At 44.7% G+C, this 24,269-nt stretch overlaps 1 protein-coding gene across 2 annotated transcripts; it reads right to left on the reverse strand.

Moving 5' to 3' along the window:
* On the reverse strand, nucleotides 1–24,218 carry LOC121577597 (selenocysteine-specific elongation factor-like). Of its 2 annotated transcripts, none has more exons than XM_041891331.2 (7): nucleotides 23,446–24,215; nucleotides 21,856–22,063; nucleotides 19,998–20,094; nucleotides 19,213–19,377; nucleotides 16,531–17,202; nucleotides 14,544–14,700; nucleotides 1–881 (listed from the first exon to the last, which is right to left on the reverse strand). In XM_041891331.2, the coding sequence occupies exons 1-7, from the start codon at nucleotides 23,747–23,749 to the stop codon at nucleotides 700–702; spliced, it is 1,785 nt and encodes a 594-aa protein (XP_041747265.1). In that variant the 5' UTR covers nucleotides 23,750–24,215; the 3' UTR covers nucleotides 1–699. The 2 variants fall into 2 exon arrangements, with proteins under 2 accessions (XP_041747265.1, XP_045079779.1); XM_045223844.1 differs by lacking the exon at nucleotides 1–881 and adding an exon at nucleotides 10,404–11,117 and having other exon boundaries at nucleotides 23,446–24,218.
* Nucleotides 24,219–24,269: the final 51 nt, after the last annotated feature.

Consider the following 24,269-nt stretch of genomic DNA (forward strand, 5'->3'; position numbering starts at 1 on the left):
TGCAATATGAAAGTTTATTAAAATAGTTTGGGGAGTGGCCTCGTCTTCGAGGGAAGATCCCCGGAGCTAGATTCTACCACGCCGTAGAATAGGAAACTATGTGAATTATATGATGCTTACTGTATGAAGTTAAAGAGAGCTAGCTATTCAGACCTGCTTTACTGATTGAACCATCATAAACTACATTATATTTGCCACATCATACATGAGCAACTTTCTGGTCAGCCAACAACACAACGAGGGGGTGGTGTCTGCGATAACTCTGGGGAGTAACATGAGACAAAAAAACTAGGCTGTCACTACAGTCACTGGGAAAATGTGGTTTAAACAAAGAAGCACGTATCATCATATATTCTCTGCTTTTCGCTCAGGCTTCTCAGCAGCCCACTATGATGGGCATTCAGGTGAGCTCTTTAGGTCCTCAGTCTGTGTGGAAGAGAGGATGGAAGCATCTGTACCCCAGATACAGAGGCCAGGCTCTACACGGTCTCTGAAACACTGTCCTCTCTATTCTCTATCTATCATCACTGTAATATGGTCTTATCCAGTGGTATAGTGGAGGGTAAACGCACACCGATCGCAGAAAAATGCATTGAAAATATAGTGAGCAATACTTTCACCGTGAACAGAGACTTCTTTTAAAATTTATTTTTTAAACACTACATCACTGGTCTCATCCTATAGCTGCTGCTGCAGAGGTCAGATCTGAACCATCTTCTTGTGGGGGTCAAAGACGTATCTCTTGAATCGGAGGTTGATGCAGATTGGCTGAAAGTCTGTCTTGGCATCATCCTCTTTGGCTGATTCCCCCTTAGCCCCACCCTTTCCTTTCTTCTTGGCAGAGGAGGAGAGGAGCTGCATGGTCTCTTGACTGAGACCCTCTGAAGAGAAGAAAGAGGGAATGGGGAAGAGAGAGATAAAGAATTCATATTAGCATTAGAATTGCTGTTAGTTTATACAAGTCATATCTCCCACCTTTAAAGAAAAAAAGGAGTGGGGCAGTCCCAGTCCTCTCATATTGTTTGTTTATTGGATAGGACAGAGGAATTAAATATATATATACACACTACCAGTCAAAAGTTTGGACACATCTACTCATTCAAGGGTTTTTCTTTATTTGTACTATTTTTTACATTGTAGAATAATAGTGAAGACATCAAAACTATGAAAAAACACATATGGAATCATGTAGTAACCAAATAAGTGTTAAACAAATCCAAATATATTTTATATTTGAGATTCTTCAAATAGCCACCCTAAAAAAATAGTACAAATAAAGAAAAACCCTTGAATGAGTAGGCGTGCCCAAACTTTTGACTGGTACTGTACAGTGAGGGAAAAAAGTATTTGATCCCCTGCTGATTTTGTACGTTTGCCCACTGACAAAGACATGATCAGTCTATAATTTTAAATGGTAGGTTTATTTGAACAGTGAGAGACAGAATAACAACAAAATAATCCAGAAAAACGCATGTCAAAAATGTTATAAATTGATTTGCATTTTAATGAGGGAAATAAGTATTTGACCCCTCTGCAAAACATTACTTAGTATTTGGTGGCAAAACCTTTGTTGGCAATCACAGAGGTCAGACGTTTCTTGTAGTTGGCCACCAGGTTTGCACACATCTCAGGAGGGATTTTGTCCCACTCCTCTTTGCAGATCTTCTCCAAGTCTTTAAGGTTTCGAGCCTGACGTTTGGCAACTCGAACCTTCAGCTCCCTCCACAGATTTTCAATGGGATTAAGGTCTGGAGACTGGCTAGGCCACTCCAGGACCTTAATGTGCTCCTTCTTGAGCCACTCCTTTGTTGCCTTGGCCGTGTGTTTTGGGTCATTGACATGCTGGAATACCCATCCACGACCCATTTTCAATGCCCTGGCTGAGGGAAGGAGGTTCTCACCCAAGATTTGATGGTACATGGCCCCGTCCATCGTCCTTTTGATGCGGTGAAGTTGTCCTGTCCCCTTAGCAGAAAAACACCCCCAAAGCATAATGTTTCCACCTCCATGTTTGACGGTGGGGATGGTGTTCTTGGGGTCATAGGCAGCATTCCTACTCCTCTAAACACGGCGAGTTGAGTTGATGCCAAAGAGCTCCATTTTGGTCTCATCTGACCACAACACTTTCACCCAGTTCTCCTCTGAATCATACAGATGTTCATTGGCAAACTTGCGACGGGCCTGTATATGTGCTTTCTTGAGCAGGGGGACCTTGCGGGCGCTGCAGGATTTCAGTCCTTCACGGCGTAGTGTGTTACCAATTTTTTTCTTGGTGACTATGGTCCCAGCTGCCTTGAGATCATTGACAAGATCCTCCAGTGTAGTTCTGGGCTGATTCCTCACCGTTCTCATGATCATTGCAACTCCACGAGGTGAGATCTTGCATGGAGCCCCAGGCCGAGGGAGATTGACAGTTATTTTGTGTTTCTTCCATTTGCGAACAATCACACCAACTGTTGTCACCTTCTCACCAAGCTGCTTGGCGATGGTCTTGTAGCCCATTCCAGCCTTGTGTAGGTCTACAATCTTGTCCCTGACATCCTTGGAGAGGTCTTTGGTCTTGGCCATGGTGGAGAGTTTGGAATCTGATTGATTGATTGATTGCTTCTGTGGACAGGTGTCTTTTATACAGGTAACAAACTGATATTAGGAGCACTCCCTTTAAGAGTGTGCTCCTAATCTCAGCTCGTTACCTGTATAAAAGACACCTGGGAGGCAGAAATCTTTCTGATTGAGAGGGGGTCAATTACTTATTTCCCTCAATAAAATGCAAATCAATTTATAACATTTTTGACATGCGTTTTTCTGGATTTTTTAGTTGTTATTCTGTCTCTCACGGTTCAAATAAACCTACCATTAAAATTATAGACTGATCATTTCTGTGTCAGTGGGCAAACATACAAAATCAGCAGTGGATCAAATACTTTTTTCCCCTCACTGTAATATATATATATATATATACACATACACACATACATACATACATACATACATACATACACACAAACAGTGGGGAGAACAAGTATTTGATACACTGCCGATTTTGCAGGTTTTCCTACTTACAAAGCATGTAGAGGTCTGTAATTTTTATCATAGGTACACTTCAACTGTGAGAGACGGAATCTAAAACAAAAATACAGAAATTCACATTGTATGATTTTTAAGTAATTAATTTGCATTTTATTGCATGACATAAGTATTTGATACATCAGAAAAGCAGAACTTAATACTTGGTACAGAAACCTTTGTTTGCAATTACAGAGATCATACGTTTCCTGTAGGTCTTGACCAGGTTTGCACACACTGCAGCAGGGATTTTGGCCCACTCCTCCATACAGACCTTCTCCAGATCCTTCAGTTTTCGGGGCTGTCGCTGGGCAATACAGACTTTCAGCTCCCTCCAAAGATGTTCTATTGGGTTCAGGTCTGGAGACTGGCTAGGCCACTCCAGGACCTTGAGATGCTTCTTACGGAGCCACTCCTTAGTTGCCCTGGCTGTGTGTTTCGGTCGTTGTCATGCTGGAAGTCCCAGCCACGACCCATCTTCAATGCTCTTACTGAGGGAAGGAGGTTGTTGGCCAAGATCTCGCGATACATGGCCCCATCCATCCTCCCCTCAATACGGTGCAGTCGTCCTGTCCCCTTTGCAGAAAAGCATCCCCAAAGAATGATGTTTCCACCTCCATGCTTCACGGTTGGGATGGTGTTCTTGGGGTTGTACTCATCCTTCTTCTTCCTCCAAACACGGCGAGTGGAGTTTAGACAAAAAAGCTATATTATTGTCTCATCAGACCACATGACCTTCTCCCATTGCTCCTCTGGATCATCCAGATGGTCATTGGCAAACTTCAGACGGGCCTGGACATGCGCTGGCTTGAGCAGGGGGACCTTGCGTGCGCTGCAGGATTTTAATCCATGACGGTGTAGTGTGTTATTAATGGTTTTCTTTGAGACTGTGGTCCCAGCTCTCTTCAGGTCATTGACCAGGTCCTGCCGTGTAGTTCTGGGATGATCCCTCACCTTCCTCATGATCATTGATGCCCCATGAGGTGAGATCTTACATGGAGCCCCAGACCGAGGGTGATTGACCGTCATCTTGAACTTCTTCCATTTTCTAATAATTGCCCCAACAGTTGTTGCCTTCTCACCAAGCTGCTTGCCTATTGTCCTGTAGCCCATCCCAGCCTTGTGCAGGTCTACAATTTTATCCCTGATGTCCTTACACAGCTCTCTGGTCTTGGCCATTGTGGAGAGGTTGGAGTCTGTTTGATTGAGTGTGTGGACAGGTGGCTTTTATACAGGTAATGAGTTCAAACAGGTGCAGTTAATACAGGTAATGAGTGGAGAACAGGAGGGCTTCTTAAAGAAAAACTAACAGGTCTGTGAGAGCTGGAATTCTTACTGGTTGGTCAATTGATCAAATACTTATGTCATGCAATAAAAAGCAAATTAATTACTTAAAAATCATACAATGTGATTTTCTGGATTTTTAGATTCCGTCTCTCACAGTTGAAGTGTACCTATGATAAAAATTACAGACCTCTACATGCTTTGTAAGTAGGAAAACCTGCAAAATCGGCAGTGTATCAAATACTTGTTCTCCCCACAGTGTGTGTGTGTGTGTATATACAGTGGGGAGAAAAAGTATTTAGTCAGCCACCAATTGTGCAAGTTCTCCCACTTAAAAAGATGAGAGAGGCCTGTAATTTTCATCATAGGTACACGTCAACTATGACAGACAAATTTAGGAAAAAAAATCCAGAAAATCACATTGTAGGATTTTTTATGAATTTATTTGCAAATTATGGTGGAAAATAAGTATTTGGTCACCTACAAACAAGCAAGATTTCTGGGTCTCACAGACCTGTAACTTCTTCTTTAAGAGGCTCCTCTGTCCTCCACTCGTTACCTGTATTAATGGCACCTGTTTGAACTTGTTACCAGTATAAAAGACACCTGTCCACAACCTCAAACAGTCACACTCCAAACTCCACTATGGCCAAGACCAAAGAGCTGTCAAAGGACACCAGAAACAAAATTGTAGACCTGCACCAGGCTGGGAAGACTGAATCTGCAATAGGTAAGCAGCTTGGTTTGAAGAAATCAACTGTGGGAGCAGTTATTAGGAAATGGAAGACATACAAGACCACTGATATTCTCCCTCGATCTGGGGCTCCACGCAAGATCTCACCCCGTGGGGTCAAAATGATCACAAGAACGGTGAGCAAAAATCCCAGAACCACACGGGGGGACCTAGTGAATGACCTGCAGAGAGCTGGGACCAAAGTAACAAAGCCTACCATCAGTAACACACTACGCCGCCAGGGACTCAAATCCTGCAGTGCGAGATGTGTCCCCCTGCTTAAGCCAGTACATGACCAGGCCCGTCTGAAGTTTGCTAGAGTGCATTTGGATGATCCAGAAGAGTATTGGGAGAATGTCATATGGTCAGATGAAACCAAAATATAACTTTTTGGTAAAAACTCAACTCGTCGTGTTTGGAGGACAAATAATGCTGAGTTGCATCCAAAGAACACCATACCTACTGTGAAGCATGGGGGTGGAAACATCATGCTTTGGGGCTGTTTTTCTGCAAAGGGACCAGGACGACTGATCCGTGTAAAGGAAAGAATGAATGGGGCCATGTATCGGGAGATTTTGAGTGAAAACCTCCTTCCATCAGCAAGGGCATTGAAGATGAAACGTGGCTGGGTCTTTCAGCATGACAATGATCCCAAACACACCGCCCGGGCAATGAAGGAGTGGCTTCGTATGAAGCATTTCAAGGTCCTGGAGTGGCCTAGCCAGTCTCCAGATCTCAACCCCATAGAAAATCTTTGGAGGGAGTTGAAAGTCTGTGTTGCCCAGCGACAGCCCCAAAACATCACTGCTCTAGAGGAGATCTGCATGGAGGAATGGGCCAAAATACCAGCAACAGCGTGTGAAAACCTTGTGAAGACTTACAGAAAACGTTTGACCTGTGTCATTGCCAACAAAGGGTATATAACAAAGTATTGAGAAATTTTGGTTATTGACCAAATACTTATTTTCCACCATAATTTGCAAATAAATTCATAAAAAATCCTACATTGTGATTTTCTGGATTTTTTTTTCTCATTTTGTCTGTCATAGTTGACGTGTACCTATGATGAAAATGACAGGCCTCTCTCATCTTTTTAAGTGGGAGAACTTGCACAATTGGTGGCTGACTAAATACTTTTTTTCCCCACTGTATATATATAAAAACAGACGCCTCACAGGTCCTCAACTGGCAGCTTCATTAAATAGTACCCGCAAAACACCAGTCTAAACATCAACAGTGAAGAGGCGACTCCGGGATGCCGACCTTCTAGGCAGAATTGCAAAGAAAAAGCCATATCTCAGACTGGCCAATAAAAATAAAAGATTAAGATGGGCAAAAGAACACAGACACTGGACTTTTTCTTTGCAACTCTGCCTAGGTCAGCATCCCGGAGTCGCCTCTTCACTGTTGATGTTGAGACTGGAGTTTTGCGGGTACTATTTAATGAAGCTGCCAGTTGAGGACCTGTGAGGCGTCTGTTTCTCAAACTAGACACTCTTATGTATTTGTCCTCTTGCTCAGTTGTGCACCGGGGCCTCCCACTCCTCTTTCTATTCTGGTTAGAGCCAGTTTGCGCTGTTCTGTGAAGGGAGTAGTACACAGCGTTGTACGAGATCTTCAGTTTCTTGGCAATTTCTCGCATGGAATAGCCTTCATTTCTCAGAACAAGAATAGACTGACGAGTTTCAGAAGAAAGTTATTTGTTTCTGGCCATTTTTATCCTGTAATCGAACCCACAATTGCAGACGCTACAGATACACAACTAGTCTCCAGAAGGCTAGAATCAGCACAACAGTTTTCAGCTGTGCTAACATAATTCCAAAAGGATTTTCTAATGATCAATTAGCCTTTTAAAATGATAAACTTGGATTAGCAAACACAACGTGCCATTGGAACACAGAACTGATGGTTGCTGATAAATGGGCCTCTGTACGCCTATGTAGATATTCCATTTTTATTAAATCAGCCGTGTCCAGCTACAATAGCCATTTACAACATTAACAATGTCTACACTGTATTTCTGATCAATCTGATGTTATTCAACGTGAGCAAGACATAGGAGATGATCGGGGACTACAGGAAAAGGAGGGCCGAACATGCCCCCATTCACATCGACGGGGCTGTAGCGGAGCGGGTCGAGAGTTTCAAGGTCCTTGGTGTCCACATCACCAACAAACTATCATGGTCCAAACACACCAAGAAAGTTGTGAAGAGGGCACGACAAAGCCTTTTCCCCCTCAGGAGACTGAAAAGATTTGTCATGGGTCCCCAGATCCTCAAAAAGTTCTACAGCTGCACCATCGAGAGCATCCTGACCGGTTGCATCACTGCCTGGTATGGCAACTGCTCGGCCTCCGACCGTAAGGCACTACAGAGGGTAGTTCATACGGCCCAGTACATCACCAGGGCCAAGCTTCCTGCATCCAGGGCCTATATAAGGTGGTGTAACAGGAAAACACAAAAAATGGTCAAAGACTCCAGTCACCCATGTCATAGACTGTTCTCTCTGCTACCACACGGCAAGCGGTACCGGAGCGCCAAGTCTAGGTCCAAAAGGCTCCTTAACAGCTTCTACCCCCAAGCCATAAGACTGCTGAACAATTAATGAAACGGCCACCCAGACTATTTGCATTGACTCCCCCCTTTGTTTTTACACTGCTGCTACGTATTTAGTCAGCCACCAATTGTGCAAGTTCTCCCACTTAAAAAGATGAGAGAGGCCTGTAATTTTCATCATAGGTACCAGAAAAAATCCAGAAAATCACATTGTAGGATTATTTATGAATTTATTTGCAAATTATGGTGGAAAATAAGTATTTGGTCACCTACAAACAAGCATGATTTCTGGCTCTCACAGACCTGTAACTTCTTCTTTAAGAGGCTCCTCTGTCCTCCACTCGTTACCTGTATTAATGGCACCTGTTTGAACTTGTTATCAGTATAAAAGACACCTGTCCACAACCTCAAACAGTCACACTCCAAACTCCACTATGGCCAAGACCAAAGAGCTGTCAAAGGACACCAGAAACAAAATTGTAGACCTGCACCAGGCTGGGAAGACTGAATCTGCAATAGGTAAGCAGCTTGGTTTGAAGAAATCAACTGTGGGAGCAATTATTAGGAAATGGAAGACATACAAGACCACTGATAATCTCCCTCGATCTGGGGCTCCACGCAAGATCTCACCCCGTGGGGTCAAAATGATCACAAGAACGGTGAGCAAAAAATCCCAGAACCACACGGGGGGACCTAGTGAATGACCTGCAGAGAGCTGGGACCAAAGTAACAAAGCCTACCATCAGTAACACACTACGCCGCCAGGGACTCAAATCCTGCAGTGCCAGACGTGTCCCCCTGCTTAAGCCAGTACATGTCCAGGCCCGTCTGAAGTTTGCTAGAGTGCATTTGGATGATCCAGAAGAGGATTGGGAGAATGTCATATGGTCAGATGAAACCAAAATAGAAATTTTTGATAAAAACTCAACTTGTCGTGTTTGGAGGACAAAGAATGCTGAGTTGCATCCAAAGAACACCATACCTACTGTGAAGCATGGGGGTGGAAACATCATGCTTTGGGGCTGTTTTTCTGCAAAGGGACCAGGATGACTGATCCGTGTAAAGGAAAGAATGAATGGGGCCATGTATCGTGAGATTTTGAGTGAAAACCTCCTTCCATCAGCAAGGGCATTGAAGATGAAACGTGGCTGGGTCTTTCAGCATGACAATGATCCCAAACACACCGCCCGGGCAACGAAGGAGTAGCTTCGTAAGAAGCATTTCAAGGTCCTGGAGTGGCCTAGCCAGTCTCCAGATCTCAACCCCATAGAAAATCTTTGGAGGGAGTTGAAAGTCCGTGTTGCCCAGCGACAGCCCCAAAACATCACTGCTCTAGAGGAGATCTGCATGGAGGAATGGGCCAAAATACCAGCAACAGTGTGTGAAAACATTGTGAAGACTTACAGAAAACGTTTGACCTGTGTCATTGCCAACAAAGGGTATATAACAAAGTATTGAGAAACTTTTGTTATTGACTAAATACTTACTTTCCACCATAATTTGCAAATAAATTCATTAAAAATCCTACAATGTGATTTTCTGGATTTTGTTTCCTCATTTTGTCTGTCATAGTTGACATGTACCTATGATGAAAATTACAGGCCTGTCATCTTTTTAAGTGGGAGAACATGCACAATTAGTGGCTGACTAAATACTTTTTTCCCCCACTGTATGTATATAGTCTCATCATTGTTATTTTATAGTGTTACTTATTTATTTATTTTTACGTTATTTTCTTAACAATATTTTCTTAAAACTGCATTGTTGGTTAAGGGCTTGTAAGTAAGCATATCACGGTAAAGTCTACACCTGTTTAATTCAGCGCATGTGACAAATACAATTTGAAATCAATCAACTGAAATAAATAAATTAGGCCCTAAGCTATGGATTTCACATGACTGGGAATACAGATATGCATCTGTTGGTCACAGATACCTTTTAAAAAAAAGTAAGGACGTGGATCAGAAAACCAGTTAGTATTTGGTGTGGCCACACATCTCCATCCCATAGAGTTATAATAATAATAATAATAATAATAATAATAATAATATGCCATTTAGCAGACGCTTTTATCCAAAGCGACTTACAGTCATGTGCGCATACATGTTTACATATGGGTGGTCCCAGGGATCGAACCCACTACCCTGGCGTTACAAGCGCCATGCTCTACCAATTGAGCTACAGAGGATTGTGGCCTGTGGAATGTTGTCCCACTCCACTTCAATGGCTGTGCGTAGTTGCTGTATATTGGGAGCATCCCAAACATGCTCAATGGGTGACATGTCTGGTAAGTATGCAGGCCATGGATTTTCAGCTTCCAGGAATTGTGTACAGATCTTTGCGACATGGGGCCGTGGTCTACGGTTGTGAAGCTGGTTGGACGTACTGCCAAATTCTCTAAAACGATGTTGGAGGCGGTTTATGGTAGAGAAATTAACATTAAATTCTCGGACAAAAGCTCTGGTGGACATTCCCGCAGTCAGCATTCCAATTGCACACTCCCTCAAAACTTGAGACGTCTGTGGCATTGTGTTGTGTGACAATGTCCCAGCACAAGGTGCACCTGTGTAATGATCATGCTGTTTAATCAGCTTCTTGATATGCCACACCTGTCAAGTGGCTGGATTATCTTGGCAAAGGAGAAACGCTCACCAACAGGGATGTAAACAAATGTGTGCACAAAATTTGAGATAAATAAGCTTTTTGTGCGTATGGAATATTTCTGGGATCTTTTATTCCAGCTCATGACACATGGGACCAACACTTTACATGTTGCGTTTATATTTTTGTTCAGTGTAGGAAGGTGTTCCTAATGTTTGGTATACGCAGTGTATGTGATCTGGAGGCAGCAGCTTTGACCGCTAGACCACACAAGTGACTTTTAAAAACCTCCACACCACTAGTCCCATTCTTACTGCTCTACAGTGGTGACTCAGGGTCAACAGTACATCTGCTCTTTACACTGATGATGACAGAGATAGAGGAGATGAGAGGGAGAACAGATAGATAGTGATCCTCTCTCTGCTCTACTTAGAGTAACAGTGCTGGAGCCACTGCGGTCTGCTGAACCTGAACTGGATCGCCAACCTCAGCCTCCTGATCCTGCTGCTGATAGAGTGGAGACAAGGGTCACAGTCCTGCCTATTCCATGGTGATGTCTCATCTGACATTTACACTGGTGTCTGGCGGTCCTCAGGCGGTTGGGCGCGTGCTGTGGATTCCTCTGGGGCATCTCTTCCTGGGGCATCTCTTCCTGTGTGTGTGACGTGTTTGTTTGCTTGTTGTTCCGCTCAAGGAGGTGAGAAATGTTCCCTGAGCAAACCTCTGCACTGGCTGACCTCACCTACCCGCATCACATGGCGCCACTGAGACGGTTGTTTTGGTTATGCCAGCGTGAGGGTTGTTATGGTTACAGGCCAGGCAGAATGCTCTGACGGATATCGCCGATCAACAGAACTCGCTTGGCCTTAACCAACCTCTGTTTCACACACAAACACACAAACAAAGGGAAGCACTTAGATAAATACCAATAAATACAAACTATAATGAATCAGTGTGATGTAATTTCAAATAAAACTGAAATCCAGTCAGCACACAAACACACCCACCTTATTCAGGATAATTACAAAAGACACTGAATTATCCTCCTAAAGCTGCCACCACAAATGTATAACAAGTTGTTTTGTTGCATAAAACCACATAATGAACACATGTATTTTATCATTGTAATTTCAGGCTGACATATAACATACACACCACATACACAAACCACACAACTGGCCCAAATGCAGAAATCAAGGGTCTTCAAAGTAGAGTCTTCAAGGGTCCGACTGAACCGAATACCCGAGAAGGTCTGGATCCATAATTCTAACTTTTCCCTCGGTTCCAGGTCGGGTCCTGTTTGATTGTAATCGGGTCTATGCAACTACAGCTGATAGACCCGAGTGGACCCATAGCATATAGCCAACATATGAGGACCTACAGTGAGGGGAAAAAAGTATTTGATCCCATGCTGATTTTGTACGTTTGCCCACTGACAATGAAATGATCAGTCTATAATTTTAATGGTAGGTTTATTTGAACAGTGAGAGACAGAATAACAGCAAAAAAATCCAGAAAAACGTACGTCAAAAATGTTATAAATTGATTTGCATTTTAATGAGGGAAATAAGTATTTGACCCCCTCTCAATCAGAAAGATTTCTGGCTCCCAGGTGTCTTTTATACAGGTAACGAGCTGAGATTAGGAGCACACTCTTAAAGGGAGTGCTCCTAATCTCAGTTTGCTACCTGTATAAAAGACACCTGTCCACAGAAGCAATCAATCAATCAGATTCCAAACTCTCCACCATGGCCAAGACCAAAGAGCTCTCCAAGGATGTCAGGGACAAGATTGTAGACCTACACAAGGCTGGAATGGGCTACAAGACCATCGCCAAGCATCTTGGTGAGAAGGTGACAACAGTTGGTGCGATTATTCGCAAATGGAAGAAACACAAAATAACTGTCAATCTCCCTCAGCCTGGGGCTTCATGCAAGATCTCATCTTGTGGAGTTGCAATGATCATGAGAATGGTGAGGAATCAGCCCAGACCTACACGGGAGGATCTTGTCAATGATCTCAAGGCAGCTGGGACCATAGTCACCAAGAAAACAATTGGTAACACACTACGCCGTGAAGGACTGAAATCCTGCAGCGCCCGCAAGGTCCCCCTGCTCAAGAAAGCACATATACAGGCCCGTCGCAAGTTTGCCAATGAACATCTGAATGATTCAGAGGAGAACTGGGTGAAAGTGTTGTGGTCAGATGAGACCAAAATCGAGCTCTTTGGCATCAACTCAACTCGCCGTGTTTGGAGGAGGAGGAATGCTGCCTATGACCCCAAGAACACCATTGGTGTGTTTTTCTGCTAAGGGGACAGGACAACTTCACCGCATCAAAGGGACGATGGACGGGGCCATGTACCGTCAAATCTTGGGTGAGAACCTCCTTCCCTCAGCCAGGGCATTGAAAATGGGTTGTGGATGGGTATTCCAGCATGACAATGACCCAAAACACATGGCCAAGGCAACAAAGGAGTGGCTCAAGAAGAAGCACATTAAGGTCCTGGAGTGGCCTAGCCAGTCTCCAGACCTTAATCCCATAGAAAATCTGTGGAGGGAGCTGAAGGTTCAAGTTGCCAAAGAGGAGTGGGATAAAATCCCTCCTGAGATGTGTGCAAACCTGGTGGCCAACTACAAGAAACGTCTGACCTCTGTGATTGCCAACAAGGGTTTTGCCACCAAGTACTAAGTAATGTTTTGCAGAGGGGTCAAATACTTATTTCCCTCATTAAAATGCAAATCAATTGATAAAAATTTTGACATGCATTCTTCTGGATTTTTTTGTTGTTATTCTGTCTCTCACTGTTCAAATAAACCTACCATTAAAATTATAGACTGATCATGTCTTTGTCAGTAGGCAAACATACAAAATCAGCAGGGGATCAAATACTTTTTTCCCCTCACTGTATTTGTTAACCAGAAGATCAACTTGGTTGATAAAGATAATTTTTTTGTCACTCGGCCCAATCGGTTACGGGCCAGGTCTAGGTCTGGTTGTCATCGCGTCCATTTGGGTTCAGGTCTGATTGTTCTCGGGTCCGTTCAGGTCCGGGTCCCCCTTTTCTTTTTTTAGCGGGTCTGTTCTGATCTGGGTCGGATTGTCCTCGGGTCCGGGTCCAACTTTTTGGAGATGAGAAGACCTTTCCTTCAAAGTCTAAAGGACATCTACCCCCCTATTCTTCTCTGCTCCTTTCCCTCCATTTGTCCCTCCATCTCTTTCCTCTAGAATAAGTGTCTAGTGCCAGGCTGGTGGCCCTAAGGGGCTTGTAGGGGATGAGTTTGGGTCAGGGCCAGGGGAGGGCGGTGGCGGGGGGGGATTGGACAGTAGTGTCTGTGTGGGCGGGGGAGGTTGTGGAGGGGTCTGGGGGGCCTTCAAAGACTCACTCAAATTTAACTAGCCCTGCTCTTTTAATTTCTCTCCCTCACTTTCTCCATTTTGAATCATGTCCTCTGAAGGGGCGAACAACAATGAGAGAAAGGGAGCACACACAAACACACCCAGAGTAGCGAGAGGTCAGATGAACACACAGCAGGGGGCATACTATGAGAGTGAATGAGCATGCTGAATGTCTTAAGTGACTAGCCAAGTATGTCAGTGTATATGTAAGAGCATGTGTGAGTGTGTACGTCAGTGTGAGTGAGTTGAGAGGATGTAGGTAGGGTTCTCTTTCTAAATGTCTTCCCGCCGGGCCCAGTGTGGAGCCTATCTGTGTGTCGGAGGGGAGTGGAGCGACAGAAGGTAAAATAAACAGGGTGCAGACTTCCCCCGGAACCAGAGCTACCCCCAGAGGAATCCTGGGAATGCTGGAGTGGGATTCCCAGCACACCACATCCTGATCCTGACAAAGAATGGACCACGGACAACCACGGGAACCAGAGAGAGAGAGAGAAAGAGAGAGAGCAGGAAAGATAGAGGAGAAAAGAGAAGGCCCCTTTCATGCTTCGGTTCTACTAGATGTAATTGCATCATTCTGACGAATAAACAAATGGAATATGTATTGCTGACAAATGCAGTAAGAAATCCAAACAGTACAGTCCTTATCTTGACTGTTAATAATATAAGAAGGAAAGACAAACCATAATGAACGTCGGCCGTGTGCAGTACTGCTGGGTGTCAATGAAGGGAGGCGTTTCAACATGTAGAAATGCCAGGAAATTAATATAAAATGATGGCTGATATGTGATGGTCTGATGATATCTGATGGTCATATGTGATCATACACCCATACGCTGCTTTTAACCAATCGTCGGCGTGGTCTGTTTTATCCTTAACACATTCATACAGCCCCATCACTACGTACCTGGCACCCGGATCTTAAACTTCCCGCTCTGTCCAAAGCCGCCTTCGATGACCCCCGCCTCGCCGGTCGACAGCGTGACCTTTAACCCCACAAACAACTGCAGGTTGGTCTCCTTCTTGAACAGGTTTCGGCCAATCACAGTGTAGTTGTCTGTCACCTGACCAGAGAAGAGGAAGAAGGAGACTTGAGAGGCACCAATGACAGATACAACAAAATAATTAAATAAACTGGAAAATATATTTTTCTAATGTAATACGCCTAAATAATATTATTATTAAATGAGCAACTTCCAGTAACGAATACAAGCAAATAGCACAAGAAAGTGGAAAATATCATACAAATAATAACATCATTAACTAATGTTCCAGCATATCCTTTAATGATTTATTGAGGCAGACAGTATAAGAAAGGTCAGTGTTTGTTTGTTTTTCATGTTCCTCTCTCTGATCTAACACACATCTTGTGTGTTGCCATGCTACCACTGTCGCCATAGTGAGGTGTGGGGTGGGGGGGGGGTGTGGCTGACCCCACCACGACACTGTTTTGTACCCTGTCCCAACCCAACCATGAGCCACATTCCCTTAGGACTGCCGTTCGTCTGTCTGTCCTCTCTTTCATTCCTCTTCGCATTTTTCTTCTGTTTGTTTGTATTTCCCCCCCCCCATCTGTCCATCACTGAGACTCTCTCACCCGTCACTGATCCGATAAAGGGAGGGCAGCACTCTGTCCCTCGCTACTTCTCCCCCTTTGTCCATTCCTTCCCTCTCTCGCGCTGATGTTCAGTTCTGACTGATGCGTGACCGCTGATAAGCTACAGTTGGTTACAATTATACTCTTAATGTATGTAGTTCTGTCCTTGAGCTGTTCTTGTCTATTTTTGTTCTGTATTAGGTCATGTGTTGTGTTTTATGTGGACCCCAGGAAGAGTAGCTGCTGCTTTTGCAACTGCTAATGGGGATCCTAATAAAATAACTAAAATAACACAGTGACTAAGGCATGACTCAAAGATATTACTTTGTCATATCTCAAACATTCAAACTCCATCTCAGATATTTGTCCTCTTAGAAAAAAAAACTAAACAAAGGGAGGGACTTCCTCATTCTGGGAGGGGAACCCACACCCACATCACATGACCTGAGTCTGACCTCACAGGGATAGGATCAACCTCACGGTCAACGCCCTCTGTGTAACAGTCTAACAGCAGTAAAACTTGTCCACACACTTGACCGCTGACCTGTGAGTGATCCTGAGAGAGGGTGTGTACTGTGGCTGCAGACAACACTCAAACAGACAGACAGGCAGGAGCAACGAGGCAGATAAGACTCTTATGAGAAAAAAAGGGGAAGACAAACTGAGGAACAACAGAAGAGCCAGAGAAAATGTGTTGAATTAAATGACAAAATAAGTCATTGAAGATATTACAAGAATGCGATCGAGCCAGGGAGAGATCAAAAACCATAACAGATTGAGGACACAAAGAGAGAGAGAGAAAAAGAGAGATGAGAGTGAGAGAGCAGAGGCAGAGAGACAGAGAGAGAGCAGAGAGCAGGGGCCAGAGTACGGGCCGGGGGGAATGCAGAGAGCCATGTGGATGTGGGTATATTCCTGTGCCACTCAGGTCCAAACAGCACCAGTCTGGCTGTCTGGCTGTTGCCGCTGGCATCAGGGGGCCACACGCTTGTGTCACAGCCCAGCACACGAAAAGGCCCCGCATACTTCTCCATGCCACCGGGACTCCGTATGTGTATGTGTGTACACAATGGGAGCTCAGTCCCTGAAAAACTCTCCAGTGCCACCAGCAACGAGAAACATCCAAACAAGGACCAGAAGACAGGAAGGAGAGAGGGAAAGGCGTGAGAGAGAGGGCAGAGGAACAAGGACAGAGATCCAAGCATGAAGACCGATGGGAGGGGAGGGTGTGTGTGCAGACTATTAGGGGAGTGTGGGGGTGGAGGATGTGTCTGTGTGTGGCAGTGGGTCCACTCACCCTCTCCACCTGTCCCTCCTTGTATTTGGTCTTGTAGATATGTAGTCTGGGTAGTGTAGTCTCAGAGTAGCTCTTCTCCTCAAAGCCCTCCAGCAGACGCCCCTGGAACGCCAGTCGGCACGCATTGGCATGGATGTCTGTGTCCAGCTTGGAGCCAATCACCAGGCAGAGAGTGGGACATGTGACCGGACGCTCAAACTCCAGCAGCGCCCACTGCTCCGGGTCTTGTCCCAACCCTCCGGCCTCCCGCTGGCCAATCACATACTCGTCCTGGTGGAAGTACTCCCGGTCAAAGGAGAAGGGTGTGTCCAGGGGTCTGGGGTCTGGCTCAGGGGCGTGGGGGTCTGAGGGGGGTAGTTGGGGGTCCGTGGTGGAGGTCTGGTGGGTCTCTCCAGGGGGCAGACCGAAGAAGGTGACCCTGGCCATGACGGTCTCGTGGCCCACGGTGATGTGGAACTTAGCGCGGGTGGCCAGGGAACCCTTGAAGTAGCCAATCTTTCTGACGGAGATGAGGGCTGCATGGAGGGTGTGTAGGGAACCAGGGGTACACACCACCCCCCGTTCTAGAAGTTTAGGGTCAAACTGGGTCACACACACGCCCACCCGGTCACCCTGCATGGCCCTCTCCACCGGCCGCCGGAACATCTGAACTGACTTCACTTTCTTGGTCACCTAGCGGTTAAAAGACAAACACAGAGAGACTATCAAACTAACTCATCAGCTCTATTGTTTGTTTGTGCAAGGTTAGGTATGCAATTGACAGATTATGAAGTATGAACATGTACAATATACACTGAACAAAAATAAACGCAACATGCAACACTTAATGATTTTACTGAGTTACAGTTCATGTAAGGAAATCAGTCAATTCATTAGGCCCTAATCTATGTCAATTAATCAGTCAATTAATTAGGCCCTAATCTATGTATTTCACATGTCTGGGAATACAGATATGTTGGTCACAGATACCTAAAAAAGGTAGGGGCGTGGATCAGAAAACCAGTCAGTATCTGGTGTCATGACCATTTGCCTCATGCAACGTGACACATCTCCTTAGAATATAGTCCTCAATGGCTGTGCGAAGTTGATGGATATTGGCGGGAACTGGAATGCGCTGTCGTACACGTCGATCCAGAGCATCCCAAACATGCTCAATGGGTGACATGCCTGGTAAGTATACAGGCCATGGAAGAACTGGGACACTTTCAGCTTCCAGGAATTGTGTACAGATCCTTACGACATTGGGCTGTGCATTATCATGCTGAAACATGAGGTGATGGCGGCAGATGAATGGAACGACAATGGGCCTCAGGATCTCGTCACGGTATCTCTGTGCATTCAAATGGCTCGATAAAATGCAGTGTTCATTGTAGCTTATGCCTGTCCATACCATAACCCCACCATGAGCCACAAAGTTGACTTCAGCAAACCGCTCGCCCACACGACGCCATACACAGATGAAGAAGCCGGATGCGGAGATCCTGGTCTGGCGTGGTTACATGTGGTCTGCGGTTGTGAGGCCGGTTGGACGTACTGCCAAATTCTCTAAAACAACGGAGGCGGCTTATGGTAGAGAAATGAACATTCAATTCTCTGGCAACAGCTCTGGTGGCCATTCCTGCAGTCAGCATGCCAATTGCACGCTCCCTCAAAACTTGAGACATTTGTTGCATTGTGTTGTGTGACAAAACTGCACATTTTAGAGTGGCCTTTTATTGTCCCAGCACAAGGTGAACCTGTGTAATGATCATGATGTTAATCAGCTTCTTGATATGCCACACCTGTCAGGTGGATGGATTATCTTGGCAAAGGAGAAATGCTCACTAACATGGATGTAAACAAATTTGTGCACAAAATTTGAGCAAAATAATATTTTTGTACGTATGGAACATTTCTGGGATATTTTATTTCAGCTCATGAAACATGGGACCAACACTTTACATGTTGCGTTTATATTTGTGTTCAGTGTACAACAGAATAATCTTTGAGTGTTGTTTTTATTTTGTGTTCATTGTGTGAGGGAGAGTGGGTGAGTATGGTCGGTGTGGCCTAACCACCATTTTTTTCTGACACTGAATGCTGAGACTACCTGCTGGTTTATCCAGGCTTCTGCCGCCACCCGATGGAGGATGTTATGACGACACCAGTTGATAGTAAGGTTCAAGATAATAAACTGGTGTTTAGACTAGGCTGGCCTACAAGTGTGAGTGACTGCATCTGGTCTAAATTAGCCAGCTCCTGTACTGCCAATCCCCCACCCCTTCTCCCCAGTCTCCCCATCCTGCCCTCCCCAAAAAACACACACAGACATCCTCCACCCCCACACTACCATCCCCCCCTCTCTCCTCTTGCAGTCAACTTCTGAACTTCCCTCCCCAAAAAAACTCTGTAGCTTTTAGCTTCTACTGCAGCCTTCCAGGTCATCTGAATCAGGGTTATTCTACTACATCAATGATTCTCAACCCTTCTGGAAGCAGGGACTACCATCATGCTATAGTCTCTTTATAGGATCACATTAACTACAATTAGAACAAATTAAATTGACTAATGCACTGTAATGTTCTGCAATATCACAAAGAATGGTTTCTGGTCCATAGACATGGGGGATTGAGGTTGAGAACCACTGACCAAGACTTCTTTCAGTGGTCATGTACATCAGTGTTCTGTGGTTAGTGACCGTACCTTGAGCGCTGGGATCTCCACAGTGTCGTTGACAGCCAGCGCCCCCTGTAGGATGGTTCCGGTCATGACTGTGCCCTGACCACGGATGGAGAAGCAGTGGTCCACGGCCATCAGTAGGGCTCCCCCCGGGTCTCTGTGAGGGAGGTACGTCTGGCTCTTCAACAGCTAGGACACACACACCAAAGTCAAAACTGCTGTCATAACATTGTAAGGTCATTGTAGGCATGAGTGTGATTCAGAGTCATACACACAGAGAGCCATATATTAGTGTTGAGTGTGTATCCTGTGGTTTCATAAACACTTCCTGACAGTGTCTCTTTAATCATAGGGCAGAACCCCCTGACCTGACAGTGTCTCTTGTGTTTTAATCATAGGGCAGAACCCCCTGACCTGACAGTGTCTCTTGTGTTTTAATCATAGGGCAGAACCCCCTGACCTGACAGTGTCTCTTGTGTTTTAATCATAGGGCAGAACCCCCTGACCTGACAGTGTCTCTTGTGTTTTAATCATAGGGCAGAACCCCCTGACCTGACAGTGTCTCTTGTGTTTTAATCATATGGCAGAACCCCCTGACCTGACAGTATCTGTCATACCTCTTTGTTCTGTAAGATCGACCTTTTACTGTATGATACTGTATGTATCATTGAAGACTTCTACACACCAGTCAGAATATTAACCCAAACTGCTAATAGTGCAGGCACATCCTGGGGCACCAGTGTGTTCAGGGTCTTTACCTTTATTAACTCAGGCACATCCTGGGGCACCAGTGTGTTCAGGGTCTTTACCTCTATTAACTCAGGCACTCCATGGGGCTCCTCTGATTCAGGGGCCTCAGGACCCCCAGGCTTTGCTGCCAAGGCAATCACAGGACAGTCTTTAAATCTGTCCAACAGGGGATGAAACGAGGGTTAGATTTACTGTATGTGTGTCATAGACATTAAAACCAGCAGATAGTGATAGCGTTGACGTCATCCATGTATTCCTATGGAAAACTCCCGATGGCACATGAAGTTGGTAATATTTGAATTTGAAGCACGCTATTATTGCTGAATGGGGCTGAATGGCACCCCAAAAAATCGCTAACGATCATAGTCAAAGTGGCCGTAACTAGCAAAGGATCATGGTCGATGTAGTCGTTCTCATCCTGCCTGAGAGAGTCAACCTTAATGTCTATGGAGCCTCCTCGTAGCCTGCCGGCCATGATTGGTCTGTGTCAGCACCTGGTTCTGTGTGACGACAAATGTAGTAGTCAGAATGTATCACTATTTAATTCAATATCTAGATTTGTAGCGAACTTTAAAATAATTCACAGTGGGGATCGAACTTGATCATAATAAACACATTTTATAGCCCAAAACGGCAGTCTAAACAAAATGTGTTTGGCAGTACTGGTGATCATCCACAAAGCATCTCAGAAAAGTTCTTAGAATCCTGTTAAAACCTGTTTAAAGACAAAAATAAATCCCAGCTCAGAGTAGGTTTTAGGATGATGTTAAGTCACTGCTCAGACAAACTCTGAGCCAGAAGTAAAATCAACTCATAAAAATGTATCTCAGCTGGTAATCACAACAGTTGAGGTACCGCAAAGGAAAGATAGTGATGATGCTCATTGACATGTTGTAAATGATTGGGAATAACCAATCACGATGAGGGCATCACCAGCTGTGAACTCTATAGCACGCGTTGCTTCAGACAACTACGGTGAATGTGACTGTACATCAAATGTTGCAATGATAAAATGTTTTATATAATTTGACTGACACGAAAATGTGCCTACTCTTAATTATTGTTTAATATGTTGGCATGCATAAACTTTTTTAACCAATTCTGATGGTTGTTAAAAGCGGAATTTTGACAATTACCATTATATCAACACACTTGTCACTCCTGTTTAACAAATCTAAATCGATTTGGCACAGAAGGCATCAAGTCATTTGCAGATAAAGTTGCATACAACGTTTGAAAGGTCTATCATTTTCATCGAAAACAATCAAAGTTAACATAAGCCCTAGATGCCTTCAATTTCCCAACTTGTAGACATGTCCAATTAGACATATTTTTTAACAACGTGATGTTGCGCTCCAAATGAATAGCTTGAAATAACATAATGTAGGTAATTAAATAATCAAAAGAAAAACGTGTTTATTTATTAGTTATACGTATTTAGGCATATCATGTGAAATAGGCCTCATGTGAAATCATTGTCAAAGACACAAGAGATACTGTAGCATGTAGGTCTAGATTATTTATAGATTGATCGTATAGAAATATCAAAACATTCTTTGAACAACTCCAAAGCAGTTGCATGTGGCACAGGAACCACTGACTCGCTGCATTTTTCTATTATCAAGACACCTGCTGGTAACTATTAACTGGTTAGGACAGCTTATGTCATAAATATCTGTCGACTTGGTGGGACTCTTATGACTAAAGCCCTTCCTGCATAGCTTTTATTTCTACCCATAAGAGTAGGAGTAAGATGTCTCTATTCTCAGCACTTACGACCAATTTCCTACACTGAAACGCTTTGTGGATACAAGCCCAGGGCTTTTGGCAGTGCTAGGTGGCTACACAGTAGCCGACCAGCAGAGCTGGTGACTTCACGCTCCAGAAAGGACACTGGGGGCCTGGTGTGTGTGTTACCTGGTGTTCTCCAGGGTCTTGTGCAGTCTCTTGGTCATCTTGTCGATGACGGTCTGTCTCTTGTTGGGCGGCAGCAGGTCAGTCTTGTTGAGAATGACCACCATGTGGGGGCAGGTCAGCTCTCCTATCAGCAGACACTCTGCTGTCTGGGTCTGGATCCCCTTCACCACGTCTACCACCAGCATCATCAGGTCTATGATCTGAGCCCCTGGAACACACACACTCACAATTAGACTTTTATGTATGCTATATGGCTTGTCTATAATAACACCCCAGTCCAAAACTACTGCAGTTAAATGATTGTGACCACTCAGCACTGCATGGTTACAGCTTATCTACACAGGGCCCATATGACCAGTCATAAGTTGAGCAACCAATGGAGAAACAGCAACAGACAACCAAGAATAACAACATAAGAAGAGAGGGAGAGAGAGAAGATGGAGGGTACAAAGGGTAGAGAGGGATGTAAAAAAGGGAGAAGGGCTAGAGGGCTGAAATTTGAGCCCCAGCTCACTTGGTTGTCTTTCCTCTCCCTCTTTTCTTTCCCTCTCTTTGGCATTCTTTCTTTCCTGTGCTCCCCTATTTTATCTGCCTCTCTTTGGCGCTCTTTATTTCCTGTGCTCTCCCCATTAGGGACAGGAGAGGAAGTTTATTACATACCCTGATCCCCACACTTTCCTTCCGCCCTAAATCGACAGGATGTGCCATCCACAGGGACACACTGGCTTTATATAGCAAACTACCAGCCATGGCTTTATATAGCAAACTACCAGCCATGTACACTGACTCAGGCCACACTGCCACTGTGTGTGCTCCCCTTATCCTGATTTCCTTCAACTCCCATCTTCTTCTCCCACCAATGCATACCCTCACCTCTCAGCCCTGTTAAAGCAGTCTCCTCTTCCAGGATACATATAGTCAATTCCTTACCTAGAAATAATAAAACTAATAATAGAAAAGTGGATCAACCCTACAAACACTCCTAAGGAGTGAGGAGAGAGAGAAAGAAGGGAGATAGTAGCAAGAAAGAGAGGGGGAATGAGTAAGCAGGTTTCAGCTGGGGCGTAAGGGTAAGGAGGTCTCTTTCGTCCTCCTGGAGACTTCAACCCATTGCTCCTCTCTCTCCCTCTTCCTTGCCAAGCCACAGGCTAGTGGAGGGGCCAGTCAGTCAGTGTGGGTTAACCATGTAATGGCTATCTTACACAGTTGAGTCGAGAAATAAAGTATATTTGTATGGGGTGTATGTGTAGTCTTTATTCTGCAGTTCCAGTCGCCCTCTGCTGGTTGAGTCTAGAGTTTAAACTCTTTTTTTACACCCGCAATCAATTAGCCATATCCATATCTGATTAAGTCATTGTATGTTCCCACTTGCCATTATTGAAGCTGGCAGTCAAACTCAGGGCTAGAGTACCAGGAGCTGTCAGACAGCTGACTGGCCAGTTTAAATATGTACAGTCATTTAGTGTGAGTGATGGGATCTCCACCGTTACACAGGTGTCAACACCTGTGCATTTGCTCTCTTGCCACTATGGTTAGGTTATCGATTTATCTCTGCAGTAATATGATATTCTCTTCATTCACTTCTCTCACCCCCAATGATGGTGCGAATGAGGGACGCGTGTCCAGGACAGTCCACCAGCGTGAACTGCAGGTTGTCGTAGCCGTAGCCCCCGGAGTCCTCCCGCAGCTGCTCGGGGAGGTCCACGGTGAAGGAGGAGAAGCCGAGATCCAGGGTGATGCCTCTCTCTCGGGACTGGGGGTTCTTGTCAAAGGCAGCAGTGGACGCTGTGCTGCTGAGCGCCCTGGCAAGCGACGTCTTCCCGCTGTCGACATGACCAAGTACCCCCACATTAAAATTGAGGGTCTTCGGGTGGTTGTTGCTCGAGTCTGCCATGACGGGTAGCTAGCTAACGTTAGCTTTCTGCTCTTGTCGCAACTTCAGCAGCTAACGTTAGCGTTACTGGCTGGACCTTGAACTCTAGTTACGTTCAGTAATGACACAATTGACAACCTTTACGTTAAACTAACATTCATTCAATAAGTTCATTAATTGAACTCCTTACGTTACAATTCATTCATATGTTTAATGAAATATAGGTAGCTAAACACTAATGTTAACTGTCGAACTACACAAAACTTTTCTTTCAAATGTTCTTCCTGCGTATCAGTAAAAACAGTCCTCTGGAAATTATGCCAGTGTGAGTAACGTTTTATTCCCTCTCACAAGTAGAGGCTACAAAATCATGAGGTGTGAAGAAATATCCGTCTAGAGTTCAACACTAATTATATTGCTAAGCAAAGAGATTGTAGGCGACAAAATTCAATCTCAAAGGCAGGAATCAATCTCAAATGATGTACCAGTTTCCGTAAAGTCAAAGTGAAGTGAACACAAGCAGAAATAAAAGACAAAAAGA

Source organism: Coregonus clupeaformis, chromosome 12 (assembly GCF_020615455.1).
Source record: "Coregonus clupeaformis isolate EN_2021a chromosome 12, ASM2061545v1, whole genome shotgun sequence".
Lineage (NCBI taxonomy): Eukaryota > Metazoa > Chordata > Actinopteri > Salmoniformes > Salmonidae > Coregonus > Coregonus clupeaformis.

Excerpts from the sequence above, each read along its gene's own strand:
- LOC121577597 (XM_041891331.2), bottom strand. The coding sequence starts at position 23,749 with ATGGCAGACTCGAGCAACAACCACCCGAAGACCCTCAATTTTAATGTG. Across the intron at positions 19,378-19,997 it reads GAGTGCCTGAGTTAATAGAG|CTGTTGAAGAGCCAGACGTA; the intron begins GTAAAGACCCTG and ends TGTGTGTCCTAG. Across the intron at positions 14,701-16,530 it reads AGGAGGGACAGGTGGAGAGG|GTGACAGACAACTACACTGT; the intron begins GTGAGTGGACCC and ends TTCTCTGGTCAG.